Source organism: Pseudopodoces humilis, chromosome 16 (assembly GCF_049639895.1).
Source record: "Pseudopodoces humilis isolate 2021_Gansu_Grassland_sample_001 chromosome 16, ASM4963989v1, whole genome shotgun sequence".
Lineage (NCBI taxonomy): Eukaryota > Metazoa > Chordata > Aves > Passeriformes > Paridae > Pseudopodoces > Pseudopodoces humilis.
Genome location: NC_142215.1, coordinates 7,890,702 through 7,908,008, shown reverse-complemented (window position 1 = coordinate 7,908,008; position 17,307 = coordinate 7,890,702). Strand labels below are relative to the sequence as shown.

At 47.8% G+C, this 17,307-nt stretch overlaps 2 protein-coding genes across 3 annotated transcripts; one reads left to right on the top strand and one right to left on the bottom strand.

Annotated features, from left to right (window-relative positions):
- Nucleotides 1-257: 257 nt before the first annotated feature.
- WDR93 (WD repeat domain 93) lies at nt 258-11,069 on the bottom strand. Its single transcript, XM_005521772.2, has 15 exons — nt 10,809-11,069; nt 9,877-10,072; nt 9,182-9,246; nt 8,864-8,942; nt 7,880-8,007; nt 6,300-6,387; nt 5,552-5,729; nt 5,283-5,350; nt 4,728-4,814; nt 4,293-4,424; nt 3,466-3,709; nt 2,741-2,801; nt 1,767-1,923; nt 1,454-1,655; nt 258-369 (listed from the first exon to the last, which is right to left on the bottom strand). The coding sequence occupies exons 1-15, from the start codon at nt 11,067-11,069 to the stop codon at nt 258-260; spliced, it is 2,058 nt and encodes a 685-aa protein (XP_005521829.2).
- PEX11A (peroxisomal biogenesis factor 11 alpha) lies at nt 11,024-17,146 on the top strand. Of its 2 annotated transcripts, none has more exons than XM_088063364.1 (3): nt 11,024-11,163; nt 12,430-12,545; nt 14,056-17,146. In XM_088063364.1, the coding sequence occupies exons 1-3, from the start codon at nt 11,024-11,026 to the stop codon at nt 14,619-14,621; spliced, it is 822 nt and encodes a 273-aa protein (XP_087919490.1). In that variant the 3' UTR covers nt 14,622-17,146. The 2 variants fall into 2 exon arrangements, with proteins under 2 accessions (XP_087919490.1, XP_005521630.1); XM_005521573.3 differs by lacking the exon at nt 11,024-11,163 and adding an exon at nt 11,831-11,932.
- The last annotated feature ends 161 nt before the right edge of the window (nt 17,147-17,307 follow it).

Sequence of the window (17,307 nt, the reverse complement as noted above, 5' to 3'; positions counted from 1 at the left end):
CTGGGTAGGAGCAGAAAATGACACCCACTGGTGAGCTCCAGGACACAAGGACAGAAAATCAGAGTCTGATGAACTGCCAATCCTATGAAGAGCAAGAGACTTCTAATGGAGAAAAGGCTTTATTAAGGTCCACTGTATTACTGTAACATACCAGATTGCTCTGATGCTCCAGGTCTCTGAGACAGAGATGATTGCAATAGTGTCTATCCAAATGTCGATGCTGGATCATGAGCCCAGCGCTCAGCATGCAATGCTGGCTACTGCTTCTTCCCTCCCTTCACTTTCTCTCTCTCTTTGTCCATGGCAGCTGCTTGTGCCTGCAGACAATCCCAGTATTCCTGCTCCTCCATTTCCAGCAGTATCTGCTGCCTAAAAAGGGGGAGTAAGGGTGGTTAAAACAAAAACAGTCCCTGACATTCCCCCAGTGCTCAGACAACATCCCCAAGGGCCCCTGGGGCTCACTACCAATTAAGCAGTTCTGCTTCCTGTGTCCAAAAGTCCTCAGTGATTCCCTCATGCCAATCAATACTCAAGTTCCTGACAGCAAGGACCTCTGAATTTCTATTGTCTCTAATTCTCTGTAGACACAGGTCTCACTGCAGTTGTATTTGCACTACTCTGGCTTCAGCTCTCAGTTCCCAGGGAGTAAGATATCCCTGGAGGTGGTGACTCCCCAGTTTTCTGGTATAAGGCAGACAAGGGTCTCCCCTTCAGCCTTTTGAGAAGAAGGGACAGAACTGCTGGCTGGTAGCATAGGATGGAACTTTTCTGCACTTAACTAGCCAGACAATTCCACAGGATTCACCCTGGAGGCAAGGAATTAGGGAGGGCTACCAGACAATATGTGCTGTGTCACACACACCTGCACCCACCTGTTTCGTTTCAAACTGGAGAATTAAAGCATAGTGAAAAGATACAAAACACTGACACGGATCTAGCTCCAGGTTTCCAACAGAATTCAAGGAAAAGGAGATGTCCAAAAGGAGATGTCGCAGTGCCATCTAATGACGGCATCGACGCAATGCACCATCCCCGGGCTGCCGGGGACCTTCTCAAACCAAGGGACCTCCAGCACAAACCTACTTAAACATCACATGAACCCGGGAATGAAGGGGTCGAGAGAGATACAAAGAGATCCCAGCTCTGCCTGGCTGTAGGATCTAAAGGAAGACACAAACACATGAGGATCATACTCCCTGACAAGCTTGCACAAACTGTGTTGCACAAAAACACATTTGAACTTGCATCCTAACTTACAGCTGAAGATGTTCTAGGAGGGACAGAAGGGAGAAGAGGAAGGGTTCTGGGTGGCTGTCAGGAATCCAGCTGCCTGAACACCAACCTTACTCAGACACAAATCTCTCACAGCACACAGAACAACCCAGAAACTCCAGGGTGAGACCTTGTCTGAATCCAGCAGCACCACAGCTTACAATAATGCAGGTGTACTTACCTCTCAGGCAGAAAGTGAAACCTATCACGTAGGAAAATGTTACACCTCTCAAACCACTGCAGTTCCTGCAAGGGTTTGAGAGGCAAATCTGGTTTCTTTGGGAAAGCCTCCTTCAGTGGGTAGGAATTGAAGTCAAAAAGGAAGATGGTGCTGTGAGTGGCTTTGCTCTGGAACCAATCATCTGCCTGCTGCTGCTCATCTCCTAGACAGAGACAAGAATAGTGAGCATCAGGATAAGAGCTAGCAAGGATCAGTGCACAGCTGAATGCACCCAGTGATGGTGTATCTATGACCACCCCAAGGCGTCACCCACCTCGGAGCAGCAAGCAGCAGTTCACACTATCCACTGTGAACACTGGCTGCCAGGGGGGTGCTACAGCATGAGAAGGTGGAGTGCAGAAGCAGTAAACAGCCTGTGATGTGTCTGTGTTCATCAGGGACACTGTGCCATCCCAGGAGAAGATCAGGACCTGAAGCAGCAAAATTGACACGTAGATGTAAAAGAAGTAAAAAACATTTTGTGTAAAGGACATGAGATGACATCCAGGACTTCACATCCTATGATGCTGTTTTCTTTGCCTGCCCCATAGTCATAAGGTGACAGAGATGAAGGGGACTGGGAGTGTTCTGTGGATGTCATTTTGCCAGGTCTTCATGATTCAGGGAAATGAAGAATTGGGAGGACAGCTGACTCATATCTTGTGGGTTGATGATGAAGATGAAGAACAGCCCTTGCAGGGAACTTGGACTGAAAATGCTGGAGGTTGGGATTGGAAAAGGGCAACAGGGCACATCAGAAATGAGCTAGATCCAACCTTCTGCATGGTTGCAGTGGTGAGTGGCTTTTAGTCCTTTCCTCCCCATGCCTGCAAACTTTCTGAGGCCACTTGTAATGTCTGGCTGAACTTGTGTTTGTAACTTCCTCCCCAGGATGCCCTCTCATATTTGACCCTGGTGCCTGAAGCTTCATGGCTGAACCCTCACACCTTCCAGTTGGGCCTGTCCACGTGCACCTCCGTGGACAGAGGACACAAGTGCAAGAGAATACTGAGTAAAATCATGGAAGAGAAATCCTTTGAGCATTACCAGCTACACACAGACCTGGAAGTGGTCTTCATGCTAAAAATATTTTGAAGGCTGGGAAAGGGTGTGAGGCAAGAACCATATCTGATTGTCCTGCTCATTATCTTCTAGGAACACAGTTACCGTCCTTGATGGAAACAAGATCCCAGCACAGCTGGATATGTGTTCCCACCAGATGTTAAAAGAGCTGGCAGTAATACTCACTGCACTGGGGAAGGCCAGGACAGGCACCACTGCGCTGACAGTGAGATTTGGATTTTCAGGCCTGTAAAAGAGACACAGGTTTATGCTGCTGTTGCGTGCACCTGGCACATACTGAGAGGCTGTGATAATGACAGTGGCAATTTGTGGCACACTGCCTGGCAAAAAGTCCCAGCCAGGCCCCTTTCTTATAGAGATAAAGCCTGCCTCCTCCTGGGCAGGAACCCCTGAGGCCATCCCTGTGCAAACCTGCCTAGGAGCTACATTGGAGATACAAATCCCTGCCTGCCAGGGAGGCATGAACCCAGCATCTTCAGAGCAGCAGCTTCCCTCCTCCTCCAACCAAGGAGATAAGTGAACACAAAAATGATAGAAAAATGGCAAGAAACGTTTATTCTGACTTCCATGGGGATGGTATTCTGTTAAGGGCAGAAGAGGGAAGAAAAAATTCTCCTGGCTACCCAGCAGAGACACAAACAATTCAACATCAGCCCTGGAGCTGTGCTAGAAGTATTTGTGTTCTGGTGCACAGAAGAACCCAGAAACACCCCTAATTCTGGCAAACCATTGAATTTTAACACTAGTTAAACTACACTTGCTTCTGACCGCAGCATGACAGAGCCATCTGGGTAAAAACAGTAGGAAGTTCTTTACTCCACAGAAATCTGGGGCTCCCCCTTAGACCTGACCACTAAAACCATGGATTCTTCATCTGGAGTCTACCTCACCTGTCTGCCAGGAGTGTGATGCTGGACTTCCCAGCCATAGGTGCTTTCACCAAATAGAAAGAGCTGTCTGTACACAGCACTAGAAGCTGTATTATGGGACAGACAGGACCTGCACCACAGCAGGCAGGATCTGCACCACAACAGACAGGATCTGTCTCATCACTGGCAGCTGGAGAACCACACAGAAAGTGGATGCTACGGATGAAACGTTCCTCTAGAATGGCAGTCACAGACAGTGGGTATCCTGAGGAAGGAAGAAAAAAGGAACTGATAATTTATCCCAGCAAAGCTTTGTTTGGAGTGTGGCCTGCTCAGAGGGAGAACAACCAGATGGCAGAAGATTATTCTGCCAGGAGAGTCCCTGCATCATGGCAGGATGACACTAGCACTGATGGCAGCCTGAACTGTGATGACACAACAGTCTCAAAAACGATCTTAAAGTGCAGTGGCAAAGCAGTGACTGTCACTGTCTCACAGCCTCAGGGCAAGACTGTCATCAGTCCTCGCTGCAGCTGTTTCAGTCCCTGCACTGCCCTGGATGGGGGTGGTTCTGCAAGGGCCAGGGCAGTCATGCTGTGCTGGCAACTTCTGGCCAAGCATCCAATAGATGACTGAATCCAAACTATTTTCAGATTTCCCTGTAAACTCACCACCAGCCCTTTATTCACACTAAATCTGAGCCTCAAACTCATAGGCAAAGGTGCCTATAAAATACATTTATTTAACTTTTAATATAATAATTAATAATAATTAATAATATAAATTAATAATTTATTTTAAAATTATCCACAGTGATCTCAATACACAGTCCCAAAGGGCAAACTCACCTAGGTGTTTATCCCAAATAGTTATTGTTGCATCTTCACCGGCCAGTGCCAGGTACCTGGAGCAGGAACTGACAGCCGAGCAGGCAATTGGAGCTGCACATGGCCACACAACATCAGGTTTCAGATCTGAATCTAAACAGAATGGCATGAAGACTGTAAGAAGTTGCAGAACATTCTCTCACATAGTACTAGTATGCATTTTGCCTGTTAAACATGCACCATTCTGCAGAGTGGCTTCACTAAAATCACAGCCAGTCTGTGCAACACAGAGCCCCACAATCCAAATGCCAGCCTAACCCACAAGATATGAGACAGCTTTCCTCCCAATTCCTCTTTTCCCTGAATCATGAAGACCTGGCAGAATGACAGCCCCTGGCCACAGAACAATCCCACTCCCCACAGAGTGCTCTGCTAGAGAAAGCAAAACTTTCTTACCTGCTTTTTCCTTGAGTGAATGGTTAAGTAAGTACAAGCAGAAATTGTGGTTTCCATCCCAATGCACACCGATGCCAACTGGAATGTCTGGTACAGAGAAGGGGATGACAAAAAGAGAAGAAGACTGGGGACAAAGAAAGGAACAATCCAGGACATCAAAATGCCATTAGAAAGCTCTCATTAGAGCTTTCATGGTACTCCTGATAGAAATTCTGCTCACACAGAAACTAAACCAGAACTTCCTTTATTTGTTTGGGGTTTTTTTAAATCTTGACTATATGCCTCCTTTTTTGTTTTTTGGGGAGTTGTTTTGATTTGGGTTTTTTTTTTTTTCCGGGGGAAGGTTGTGGGGTTTTTTTAAAATATAAGTTTTTTTACTCCATGCCAGTAATGGGCTTATAAGTCTTAGGGCTGACAGTTTTACCCAGGTTTATGTCCTTGGACATGGAACTTACAGAGTGGATACAAGCCAGACCCACTGAGCTCTCACTGGAGCTCAATGTCCTGTAATGACTGTGCTCCACAGGTTAACAGCTTTTTGTCCATTTGGATTACCTGGCTGTACTTCCATTTCTGGTCCCATCAGGATCCGGCTAGGAAGGAGGAAATGAAAGGTAGCATATCTGAAAAAAGGAAGATATATATGTAAAAGAAAGGCTTGGATAAGTAGGCAAAAGTATGACAAGACCTGGAATGGCTCCAGCCACCTGCCCTGATGCCTTGGGATGAAGGAAGCAAAGCTAAAACAGAGGCTTGCATCTGCACAGCTCAATGCCCTGTGTGGATGACTCATGGACTGAATCCTGGTTGGTGCTCCCACTCACCTGGGGATCTCCTCCTTGACCACACCCTCAGCCTCCAGATACTCCTGATAAGTGCTACGGAAGATTGCTTCCTGCAGCTCCCACTGGGAATCCTTGATTAAGTGGTTGTACCCCAAGCCAAGCATGCTGCCATCATCCACTTTCTTCAAGGCATCCAAAGGGTCTTTAAAACTCGTGCCTGGGTTGGGAACACAAAGGGAAAAGGCACAGCCCTGGAGAAGCAGAAACCATGAATTAAACACTGTCAAGGCATTTGGGGGTGGCTTGGTCTTGAAGAACAAAACGCTTTATCTTGTGTAGGACTTTCCATACCACTTTCCATTTTCCAATATTTGAATTCAGGGACTTCTGAGGACCCCGCTCACCTTGCCTTTCTGTGGCATTTTCCCAGCATAAAGTCTGTCCCCTCCTCATCCTTGGCATTTTTCTCCAACTCCAGGACTCCGAGTGATGACCTAGGGGTGCTGCTGGATTTAGGAAGTGGCCTCCTCCCTCCCCAGTGACACTAAAGCCAAGGGTATATGACACCCACTCTGTGACACTCTAAAGCATTTTGTGCCAGCAAAGGTGACATGTGAGATGGTCTGGGAGGAAGCAACTCCCACTGCAGGAGACATGTAACTAGAAAGACAGTTCAGGAAATGACCAGGGATCAGGTTACTGAAACTTTCTGACCTGTTCTGTATTTATAGGGGCCATGATTCCTTTGCCACCTGAAACAGGCTGCACCTACAGAATCAGTCCTGACCTGTTATGGGTTTGGGTGGCCTCACTGTCAGCAGCAGCACAGGGGGATCCAGCTCTATGTCAGCTTGGATTGCAGACACAGGGAGCTCCTGCAACAGAAAAGTGCCCACCTGAGAACTGTGTTGTGTGTGCTACACTGATGAGTTTTCACCTGTTCACAGGAATAAAATGGTCCCTAAAGAATTTAGGAAAAACTCCTTTGTTTGTGCAAAGGTTGGCTGGCACTGATTGGGAGATTCTGGGTTTGGGCTCATTCTTCAGGTCAAAACACAGGAGCTTGAAGGCGACACTACTTTCCCAACTACAGTACAAGGATGTCCTGCCCAGACTCATGTTTTTGTGCCATCTCTCAATTATTCCTGTTGCAGCACAGGCCTGTGTGAGTCACAGCAGTGCTCAGAAAATAAAGGGAGAAAAAAGAAAAGGAAAAAAAAAAAAAAGCAGGACTAAAGGTTGAAGAGTGTCTCCTGAAAGCAAGAACCAGATTTTACTTTACAGAGCCCAGGACTGGAGGAGGTCACATATATGCTTGCCTGGGAAAAGAAAATTGTAATGGGGGCCAACATCAGTGTGTGCCCACCACCACCACCCCACACACATTGACATTGGGCTAAACAGAAAAGGTCTGGCTTAATAATCAGCCACGAGTGAGAAGGAAGGGGCAGGAACTTGGATAGTTTGCATAGAAACAGCAAAGAGAATGCTTGAGTGTTTGGTTTTGGCTTCACTAAGTTAAGCAGGGTGTTTGCCCTGTTTGAGGACAAGGCTGAGAAGCAGTTCTCTCTTAAATGTTCAGGAAAGTCTTTGCTGAAGGAAGAGGAAAGAGTTAGGAGGCTGCTGTCACAGAGGGTTAGTTCAAGGTGCTGGGCAGGAGGCATCTGTGTGCTGAAAGGTGAAATCCAGCAGGGTGAAAGTGATGAAGGGGACGGTTAAGCACTGACTCAGCATTTCAAATTCCCCATGACAGCTGAGGACAGTCACTGAGGCCAGTGACTATCTCTGCAGAACTGTCTCCATGCAGCTCCTCTGTTTTCTGCCAAGGAACCGGAGCTGACAGTAGTTAGTGCACACAGGCAGAGAGACTCTGCCCTGCTCAGGTGGGTGAGTCTGTGACCCCACCAGCCTCCTCTTGTATATCATCTCAAACACAAGCCCTGCTTCAGGGCCAGACTCCCAAACAGAAGCATCCTGCCTGATTCCCACTCTTCACCTTCCCCCAGTAACACAAGGGAGAAGGCCTGTGGGAATACCCTTACACAGGGCCCCTCAGATGGAGCAATACTGCTGAGAAATGAGCTGCCAGTTTCAGGGAGGGGCAGTAGGAGCATTAACCCTGGGACCAGGGGAATCTTTGGAAAGTCTGTCTTGGGACAGTAAACATGTCCCAATAGCACAAAGGCCTTATGAAATGTGAGATGGGCGGCTGCAGCAGCTGCAGACACACACACACCATCCCCTCGGGCCAACAGGAGTGTTCAGGCTGTGTCCTGCTGTCACTGCAGCAGCCAGGCTTGGGGGAAGAGCTGTGGGCAAAAAGGTGTAAGAAAAAATAGCACGGAGGGAGATGGAACTGTTTTGTACCTCAGGTGAGCAGCTTGACCTCCTCTCACTGCAAGCCAGCTCTTCTGCAGCTCCTGCATTCTTTTCCATCTCTGTCAGCCAGGAATCCTTAGGCAATTGGTAGATCTCCAGCCAAGCTTTTGTGCTGTCTGCATTGGGAAACCATATTAAGCAACTGGAAATGAGGAGCGAATGTCTTTCAGGCAAGCAGCCTCTGTTATCTTTTATCCTTATAAAAAGATTTGTGTATTTTTTGAAATATAAAATCTCTGTGAAGTCCATGAAGCCCACCTCTCCTCCCACTTAAGGCTTGACATGCTTGATTGAGACTGACACCTCAGCCTCCAGATGAACTCCTCAAGGTCCCACATCCACCAAAGAAATTCCATAAAGCTACTCAGTAAGAACCTGACTTGTACCCTCTGAGCAGTAGAGTAGAAAGTGAGACATGCTCTCAATTAGTTCTCTGCTATTATGTCTCATTCTCAGCATGTGTCCAGGAAGATTCCGCCAAACATAGGTCCAGAAAACCTCCCTGCCATGGATTCAGCTGCCATGAAACAGAAGAACATTGTAATAAGGAGTTTCTTGTAGTGTTTTTAGAGGTTCTCTGTGCTCTCTGGCCTACATCTGCAGAGAAAATTCTTCAGTAATTCCTCAGGTCCACATCTTTCCAGTGTAAAAGTGAGCCACAACAAACCAGAGGAAGAACTGAGTTTGATGTTTCTGGAGAGAGGGAAACCTGCTTTCACCGAGCCTCCTGGGAGTTGGGGACTGCACTGACCAGTTCCAGACAGCTCTCTTTTGGGGTCAGTCCTGATCCTCACCAAGAGTTGTGGAAGGGACAGGGAGTGGCAGGGGACACCCCTTAAGGCGGAGGAGGAACTGGGAGGGTTAAAACACGATCCCTGGGTACCCAGACCACTTGCAGCACTCTAAAAACATTTCTGCTGCCCCTCAGTTAGAACAAAAGAGTCTCCAAACACAGCATGTTCCTGCACTTGCCTTGCAGCAGGATTCCTGCATAATCACCTCCTCGGGGCAGCACCACCTCCACACAAGTGCTTCGCTGGCTGATGTCCTCCTGCCAAGGAAAAACAGGCTGGCATCAAAGCAAGATCACTGATTCAGAGCTCCATGGCCTTACACAGTTCTCAGCAGGCTGAAGGCCAGGCAGATGGTTGGAAGAACAAAGATAAATATTGGGCAGCAGTCTTGGAGTGCTACTGCCTATGAATAAATTTCTGAGGGCAACTGGTACTCCTCATGATTGATTACTTCCCAGCCTGTGCCCGGTGTCTACGAAATTAGCTCAGTACTTACCACTTCATTCAGGATTTTAACGAGCAGGAAGCTTTCCTTGTGAAAGCAGAAGAGCCAGGCAAGCCCTGAAACAGAAATATAGAAGTAGCTGGAGGGAGAGAAAAGTGAATGAATGTTAGCCATGCTCTTGGGAGATGGCTGTTACAAGATGCAGGAGAATGAACAGGATTACATTACTTCCCGGGCCCAAGGAACAATATCCCACTGTTTCCAGCACTAAACTTTTGCTGGCTTCCTTATACCAGCATCAGTAAGCATCTGATTGCGCACAGAGATGGATAAGCCAGTCTGAAAGGTGCCTCCACCAGAACTGACAGCTTTGGGATGAACCAACAAACTAGTACAGGTGTAGGAACAGGTCACAGGCAGGAGGTCATACCAAGCAATAGTTCTTTCTGCCCAGCCCAAGCTGCTCCTAAACTTTACTGTGCTTCACCCTCAGCTCTGCACCTGCCTCTGCTGCACCAGAAAGGCCACCAAACCCACACCCTCTGCTAATCACAAGGCCCTAAGGCCTCTCTGTCACCCCACAATCTGTTAGCTATCCAACGCCCTCTCTGCAGGGATTTCTAGGAAACTTCTCAGCCACCCTAATGCTCCTACTGATCTAGCAGTGCTCTGTAGCACAGCTGCCAATTCAGCTCCAGAGCACGTTTAATCCCCAGCTAGGGCAGGGAAATCCACGTCACACTAACCCATTTCATCCACAGCAAGCAGGACATGGCACTCATTCCCCAAATCCAAGGCATGGATGGCACAGATCTCTGTCTTGGCTGCATCCCAAGCACAGACATCCTTGAAGTCACACGTGTTGAACGCAGCCAGACCCACAGACAAACCGACAAAGACGTATTTTCCAGACACTGCAAGGCAATTGGCTCTTTCATTTACCTACCAAAAAAGAGAAAATATGAGTGCACCCAACTGATTTCTCACAGCAGAGTACATCAGCCATACTAATGATATTTTCCTGGCCTTTTCACCAGAAAATGCTGATTTATTCTACAAGGGAAACATTTTGACACATTCTTTCCCCACAAGAGCAGGGAAGAGTCTCTCATCTCTGTCACAGACATTGGTCTGTGCTAGGAATGAGAAAGTTTTCTCCCACCTTTCCCCTTCCCACAAACAGAAGGGGCTTTAAAGGCCAAGAACTCAGGAACATTCAGCCCTTCCTATCCAGTGCACAGCTGTGATGGGATGCTGAACTCCTCCAGGCAATCACAGAACACCAGCAGACACCAGAATATCCTTCTGGACACCCCCACATAATAATGGGGAAGGCAGCACTGTCATTCTGCTCACGATGCTCCCATTGGAGTATTCACCATAACACATAGCTGAGCTTGCCCACTTGTGTGCTACTGACTAATTATCTTCTCCTCAAACAAGGGTGGAGCCAGCCTGGGAAGCAGAAGGTGAATTTAGTGTTTAATACCTGGTTCTCTCTTTTCAGAGAGGTGTGATAGTTGAGTGGGAAGCAGAACCTGTCAGACAAGCTTAGAAGCTGCAGGCTTTTAAGCTGAACAAGTGAGATGGTGGTGCATTCTGAGGAAGGTCATGAACAGAAGAATGACAAAATCTGCTATGGGGGTTAATGCTTTCTCTGCTGGGAGAGGTTCTGTACCTGGAATTCAGCTGTAGGAAAGCATTTTTGGGGCTGGACCTTTAGTTTTTGTGCTTCTCGGAGCATCTCCCTTCTTTCAATGATTTCCATAGCACTCTCAAAAACCTGCATCACCAGTTTGTGGATCATCCTGAAGGGCTGTGGCAGCACATCACGCTTTCGATCAGGATCCAGCAGGAAGAAATCCTCATCTTCCTTTGGCCAGTCCTTTTCAGATGGTGGAGGAATGCCCAGGGGATGCTTCCAGGTATTCACCGCCATGGTTCTCCCCTTCCAGATGCAAAATGCACCACGGACGCAGGAATCACCCTGGATGCAGAAGAATGAGGAGTCCTTCAATACTTTTTTTCATGAGGTAAAGGGGGAAGAGATGATTAAAGATATCTAAGGGAGGTTCCTTTCAGTATTGATAGCCAGACCATCCCTGTTCTGTACGGCTCATTTCTCCTGGTATCGCCCCTGTTTCCCGGGGATTTTGTCCTGCCCTGGGGATCTCAGCCACACAGGGATCTGCAGGCTGCCCACAGGTAAAGAGAGCCCAAAAACTTTGTCACGAGCTTGTGTAAGAATTATGACAAAGCATTCAAAAATATTAGCTTGTTCTTCGTTAATGGACTTATTCGGCCGGGGCAAAATCCCAACGATTAACTTTAAGAGCAGGTGTTCCCACTGGAAGTTTTATACTTCATTTCCAAGACACCGGGTGGTTTCGAGCTTCACCTCTGCGGCGGGGCCGTGCTCACACGGGCGCACCCCACCGCCATCACCCCTCACAGCGGGCTGACCTCGGAGCGGGGCCGGGGGTCGAGGGTCGAGGGGTCGGGCCGGGCTCCTCCGGCTTTCCCAGCAGGATCCTCCGCACGTCAGCCGGCGGCTCCCGGGAGGGGGAAGCCTTTGGGGGTGACGCCGCCGCCGCTCCGTTGTAGACGGTTGCCGTGGTAACGGCACCTCGGCGCCGCAGCCCGGCCGGGAACGCGGCGCGCGGCGGAGAGTTCCGCAGCGGGGCGGGGCCCGAGCGGGGCGGAGCGGTCCGCGGCCCCCGCGCTGCTCCCGCGGTGCCGCCGAGCCATGGAGGGCTTCGTGGACTTCACCAACCGCAGCCAGGGCCGCGACCAGCTCTTCCGGTGAGTGTGGGGGCAGGCGTCCTCCCCGGGACCCCCCAGCAGCGACCAGGGCCCGTCAGCGGCCCCGCGGCCAGCCCGTCCCGCCGGGCCCCGGCACCGCGCCCAGCCCGGCCCTGGCTCCAAGGCGGCCGGCAGAGGATGGTGCCGGGCTCCCTTCCGCGGTGCCTAGCGACAGGACGAGCAGCAATGGCAATAAACTAAACCACGAGAAGTTTCACCTAAACAGGAGGAAGAACTTCTTTACATTGCGGGTGGCAGAGCGCTGGAACAGCTGCCCAGGGAGGTCCTGGAGTCTCTCTGGAGACATTCCAGACCCACCTGGACACGTTCCTGTGTCACCCGCTCCATGTGATCCTGTCTTGACAGTGGGGTTCTACTGCATGGTCCTTCCAACCCTGACAATTCTGATTCTGTGAAATAAACCTGTCCTGCTGCTGCCATCCTGTGATTGTCTGTGTCTCACCTGTGTCCCCCTCTCCTCGTTTTTTCCCTTCCAGAGCCACTCAGTACACATGCATGTTGCTTAGCTATTTAATAGAGAATAAAGACGATAAAAAGAAGCTGGTAATGAAACTCAAGCAGTTGGAATCTAGCATGAGCTCTGGCCGGAAAAGTAAGTACCCAGTGTCTAGAGGGATAAGACTTTTTCACTTGCTCCTTCCAGTAAAACAGCTCCTGGCCTTGTGTTTCCTGTCATTAACCTACCTTGAGCCACAAAACCTCTTTTAGTATATTTACAAAACTGTCAATAGACCTTATGCTTGCCATGGCTTGCCAGGCTAGGTAGGGCCAAACAGACTTTTTTTACTTCCCCAGCCTCCTCTCCAGTTAGACGATTGGAATTATGCTGGAAGGATGAGAAGGATAAGTTAACAGTCGGCTGTTGTCGAGGCCAAACTGTATCCTCTGTTCAAGGACAGACCAGGGTTGAGAGGCGAGGCTGGCACACTGTGTGCTCATTAGTCCTTCCAGCTGATGGGTTGAGACAGCCCAGTGTTAAAAGATCATCATTGCATATAATCACCTCTGAAGGACTATCCTTCAATATGGCTTTTATATCCTACTTAACACATTTCTTTTCTTTAGCATTTATACCGTGCTAAATCACATAACCTTCCCTGCTTCTCGCACAGCCTGACCACTTGCATCACTCCATTCTGTGTCACGGTTGCATCCACGATGGTTACGCTGTTACTATGTGTGTATCACTTGCTTTCAGCTTGATCTTCCACCCACTTGTCAATTGCTCAATCCTGAAACAGCTGCAACATAGGGGACAAATACTCTAGTCTATCCTATTGCCATGGATTTGTTTATTATTCCATTAGCTCCAGAGTACGGTAATTTCTAGGGGAGGCCAATTGCTTTATTGGCATAGCCATAATTTTTGTTCTTCTGCTAAATAAATCACTAATAGCCATCAGTCCTAAATTCAGGGCTCTTGTAGTTGCACCAGGCTTGGTGCTGTCAACATCTGTCACTGTGACAAGGCAGCAGGGTGTAAAAAGTGTTTTGAATAATACTGCATTAACATTCAGGGACCAAACCCCAAACAGTACAGCGAGTGAATTCAAGTTTGCCATATGTTGTAGCTTGAAATGGAATACACTGTTCCACATAGTTTGCAGGGAGCTACATGTGCCTCTGACGGATTCATGACTGAGGAGGGACTTTGGTCTCTGTGCTCAGCACATGAATCACCAGCTTTCACAGGCACACGGGAAACTAGTATCTCATGGTTTCAACAGGATTAATGCAGTAACATCTTCAAAGTGAGGTAAAATCCAGTGAAATGTACAGCTGAAATTAGAGGCTCTGTTTGTATTCTTTATTTGCTCCTGCAGAGCCAAGGATGATACTGGTCCAGAGGGCCCCCAGGTGCAAGAATGGAGTGTCAAGAGAGGCTGCAAGTCCTGGCTATTGACAAAATATGTGTGGGTCCTGGGCTGGTGGTGTTTACACAGAACTGAGATGTTTACACCCCTTTCCTCACTAATTCTAGGAAGTGTTTAAGCATACAAATGCCCGAAGCCCTCCAAGTTTTGTAAATGCACATGCAGGCAGTGGCAGGCTGAGCTCTGCGTGAGGCCGGGCCGTGCTAACCTTTGTGGGATTTCTTGCAGTGTTCAGACTGGGCAACACGGTGCATGCCTTGGTGGCAGCCAGGAAAGCTGCAGAGCTGCCAGACGTGGTTACTCGCCTGTGCCTGATGGCCTCGCACCTGAGCCGGGCCCTGTACCTCATGTGTGACACCGTGCTGTGGCTGAGGAGCGTCGGGCTCCAGCCACACATCGACAAATCCAAATGGCACAACTGGGCTACCAAGTGCTACTACTGCTCACTCCTGATGAATCTGGCCAGGGACTGGTATGAGATCTCCTGGAGGCTGGAACAAGCTGCACTGGAAGAGAAGACAAAGGAGGATTCCTCCTGGCAGAAACACAGTGAGGAACTAGGTGGTGTGAAAAGTGATGGTTTGCACAATTTTCTCCACCAGCTCTTCCAGATACTGAAAAGGAATCCTCCTGTGCTGCTGGACTTGGTGAAGAACCTCTGTGATCTCTCAGGCCCTTTGGATACACTGGGAATCTACAAGAGCAGCCCAGGAGTGATTGGCTTCTGCGGCCTCCTCTCCTCCCTGGTGGGCATCCTCACATTAGCAAGCCCACATCTGAAGCTGAAACAGTGAGCTGCATAAAAGGAGATGCATAGTATTTGAGCTTTGATCCTCTGATAGATTTTTATCTTCATATGGCACTTTCGAATGAACATTTCTTAAAATAACCTCAAGATTAATTTTGTCCCTTGAATAAGTGCATTCTGCCCTTTTTCCTTCCCTGTGCCTTTGCAGATGAGTTTGGTGCCCTAACACGCTCCCTGATGGAATGGAAAGATGAAAAGGCCAAATAATATTTCACAAACAAAAAGAGGACTTGGAACTTGGCTGCTAGATAAGAAAATATTCCTTTATTTTAATACAGGGTTGTGAAATAGCTGCATAGGCAAATGCAATAGGTATATGACTTATTACTACACTAATCATGTTTACACTGGAAAGTTTTAATTCACTAATCCAAGGTCCCTACAGTCAGATTGTCTAGAGTGGGCTAAGGCAGGTTAGAAGCTGCAGTTAGAGTGGCCTGAAGTCAGGGATGAGTGTTGTTAAGGGTTTGGGTTGACAGATCCTCTGTCCTGCAGGCACTGAGTGCACTGTGATGGTACCTGGAAATGGTGTCTGTGGTGTGTGCACTGGGGATGCTGGAGTTGCAGCCTAGGGAGTGCCAACTCCTGTCCCAAGAAATCTGCACTTTCTTTGTTTCCTTTGATACTGTGAGCCAAGGACTGTTGGCCAGTGACTCTGACTGCTCCAGCAGGCCACAGCTGAGGGCTTTGGTGCACGACAGCACATTAACTCCCAAACCCCTGTAATTGCAAGTACAATTATTTTCCATTAATGATATTGTGATAAGGAGCTTGTTTTTTCCTCTTTTAATTTTACATGAAAAATTCCAGATGGTTGGGGATAGAAGCATCATAAAGTCACCCCAGGACATTAATAAGGAGTTTGGAACATGTAGTTAAGGAGAGAAGCCTGGCTCAGAGCTCTTTGAGCCAGAAAAACTGCAAGGACGTCTTTCTAGTTGTGTAAGCTCCAGGAGGGAAGAGAAAGGAATCGGTGATGATAACATCAGAACCTCGTGTCAGAAGAAAGCTTTTTACTGGATTTGGGCATTCATGGTGTAGACTTTCCTATCTGGTGCTCCCTTATCCTCCCTGCTCATGAGCACACGATTGCTTGTGTGTTCCCTCTCTGGCTGAATGGGTTCAACCATTTGAAAATGCCTTGTGCTTGCCCTGCAATTGTTGTAGTTCATTACTGACCTCACTGGCAGTGTAAGTGGGTTAAAGGAGAAATGCTGTGTCCAGCTGTCTAGCATGGCATGCAGTTTTTGCTGCTCCTGACTTTGCAGAGTTGACACCATCTGAGAGAAAATTGCACATTATATAGAAGATAAATTTAACTTATTTCTTCTTCAGAGTTAGGCCTGTGTGTTCTGCTGCTTCCTGGTGTAAGAAGTCCTTGTTTAATCTGTCAAGGAGGTATGAACAGACTACTCTAACCTGGACCAAGGTGCTCTCTTATTATTTCTGATGCTATCTAAAAACAGAAAATTAGAAGACGTGTGTCTCCTTTATTAAAAGGCAAAGGATGTGGAATTAAATAGGCAGGTGAGGCAGTGTTCCAGTTTACCTGAAGTTGTGATTGGGCTTGGAATTACTTCCAGTTTGAATATGAAGTGATAGCCTGCCAATGAAGTGTTTGAAAATAAAGAGGTTGCTGGGCAGGATAATTGTGTTTGAAGACCAGATGTGACCTTCAGCAGCTCTTCTTTTTAATATGGAAATGAGTAGGACTTAAAGTAGAGCATACTGGCAGTTCAGGCCAAAATGGAGCATTGTGTGTGGAATATATATTATAGGCTATATTCTAGGCTTCCTCTCCTTTATGACCATGGATTTTTTGGAGGTTTTTCTCCATTTGTCTTTCATTTCCTGGCAATGTGGAATCCATCCCTACCTTGGTCAGAGTTATCCCAGTATGTAGCAGCCCCTTGAAGAAAGGAAGAGGAGCCTTGATCATCTGACAGTGGAGGTTTGAACAGCTTTTGTCTACAGAATTCCATCTTATTGCTAAAAATGTGTCTTCAGTTCTACTCAGGGGAGCTCTCAGATGCAAAATACTTCACAAAATACTTTCACTGGTTTGCCAACTGCTTTCCCTTTCTCTCTTACACTTTTCAGGGAGAGCAATTGTATCCCAGTCTCCACCTCCCTGTGCCCTGCAGGCAAACATTGTGGAAAGCCTTGAGCCAGGCTTTCACTTTTCTCCCATAGGGCCTGGTGTGGATTAGCATGCACAGCCTTATTGAGGGGAATGGGGCTGAGTTTTCAGCCTGTCTCAGCCCTACCTGTCCCATTCTCCATGATGTAGGCTGGAACACACAGGAGTTCCTCTGTTTACTGGATGTTAAGCACAAATATTTGCCTTCTGCTCCCCAGCTGGAGGCTGGTGATTTAAGGTACTTTAATATAATGTGACTGAAGCCATAGGATTGTGATCATATGGAGAAAATCCTTTTAGTGCCTTTTTTTGTATCTGTTTCTAATACAGCAGTTGGAGTAAGAACAAGGTGTTTGAACATAAGTAATAAATGTAATGAGTGTGACACTGTGTCTCTGTATAACTTGGAAGGTGGTGTAAAGACATGCTGAAGGATGCTGAAGGAGAGAGGATTCCATGTCTGAATTTTATGAAGGGTGACACTCTTATAAAGACATTGCTTGTGGTTGGGTTCTAGAGCTTTCATTTTGCA

Bases quoted from the DNA above. Each gene is read 5' to 3' on its own strand.
- WDR93 (XM_005521772.2), bottom strand. From the start codon at position 11,069: ATGGCGGTGAATACCTGGAAGCATCCCCTGGGCATTCCTCCACCATCT. The intron at 8,008-8,863 runs GCAAGTGCAGGA...TTCCCAATGCAG, and splicing joins TGCAGGAATCCTGCTGCAAG to ACAGCACAAAAGCTTGGCTG. The intron at 5,351-5,551 runs GTGAGTGGGAGC...TCCTTTTTTCAG, and splicing joins GTCAAGGAGGAGATCCCCAG to ATATGCTACCTTTCATTTCC.
- PEX11A (XM_088063364.1), top strand. From the start codon at position 11,024: ATGGTGGAGGAATGCCCAGGGGATGCTTCCAGGTATTCACCGCCATGG. The intron at 11,164-12,429 runs GTAAAGGGGGAA...TTTCCCTTCCAG, and splicing joins TCAATACTTTTTTTCATGAG to AGCCACTCAGTACACATGCA. The intron at 12,546-14,055 runs GTAAGTACCCAG...GATTTCTTGCAG, and splicing joins CATGAGCTCTGGCCGGAAAA to TGTTCAGACTGGGCAACACG.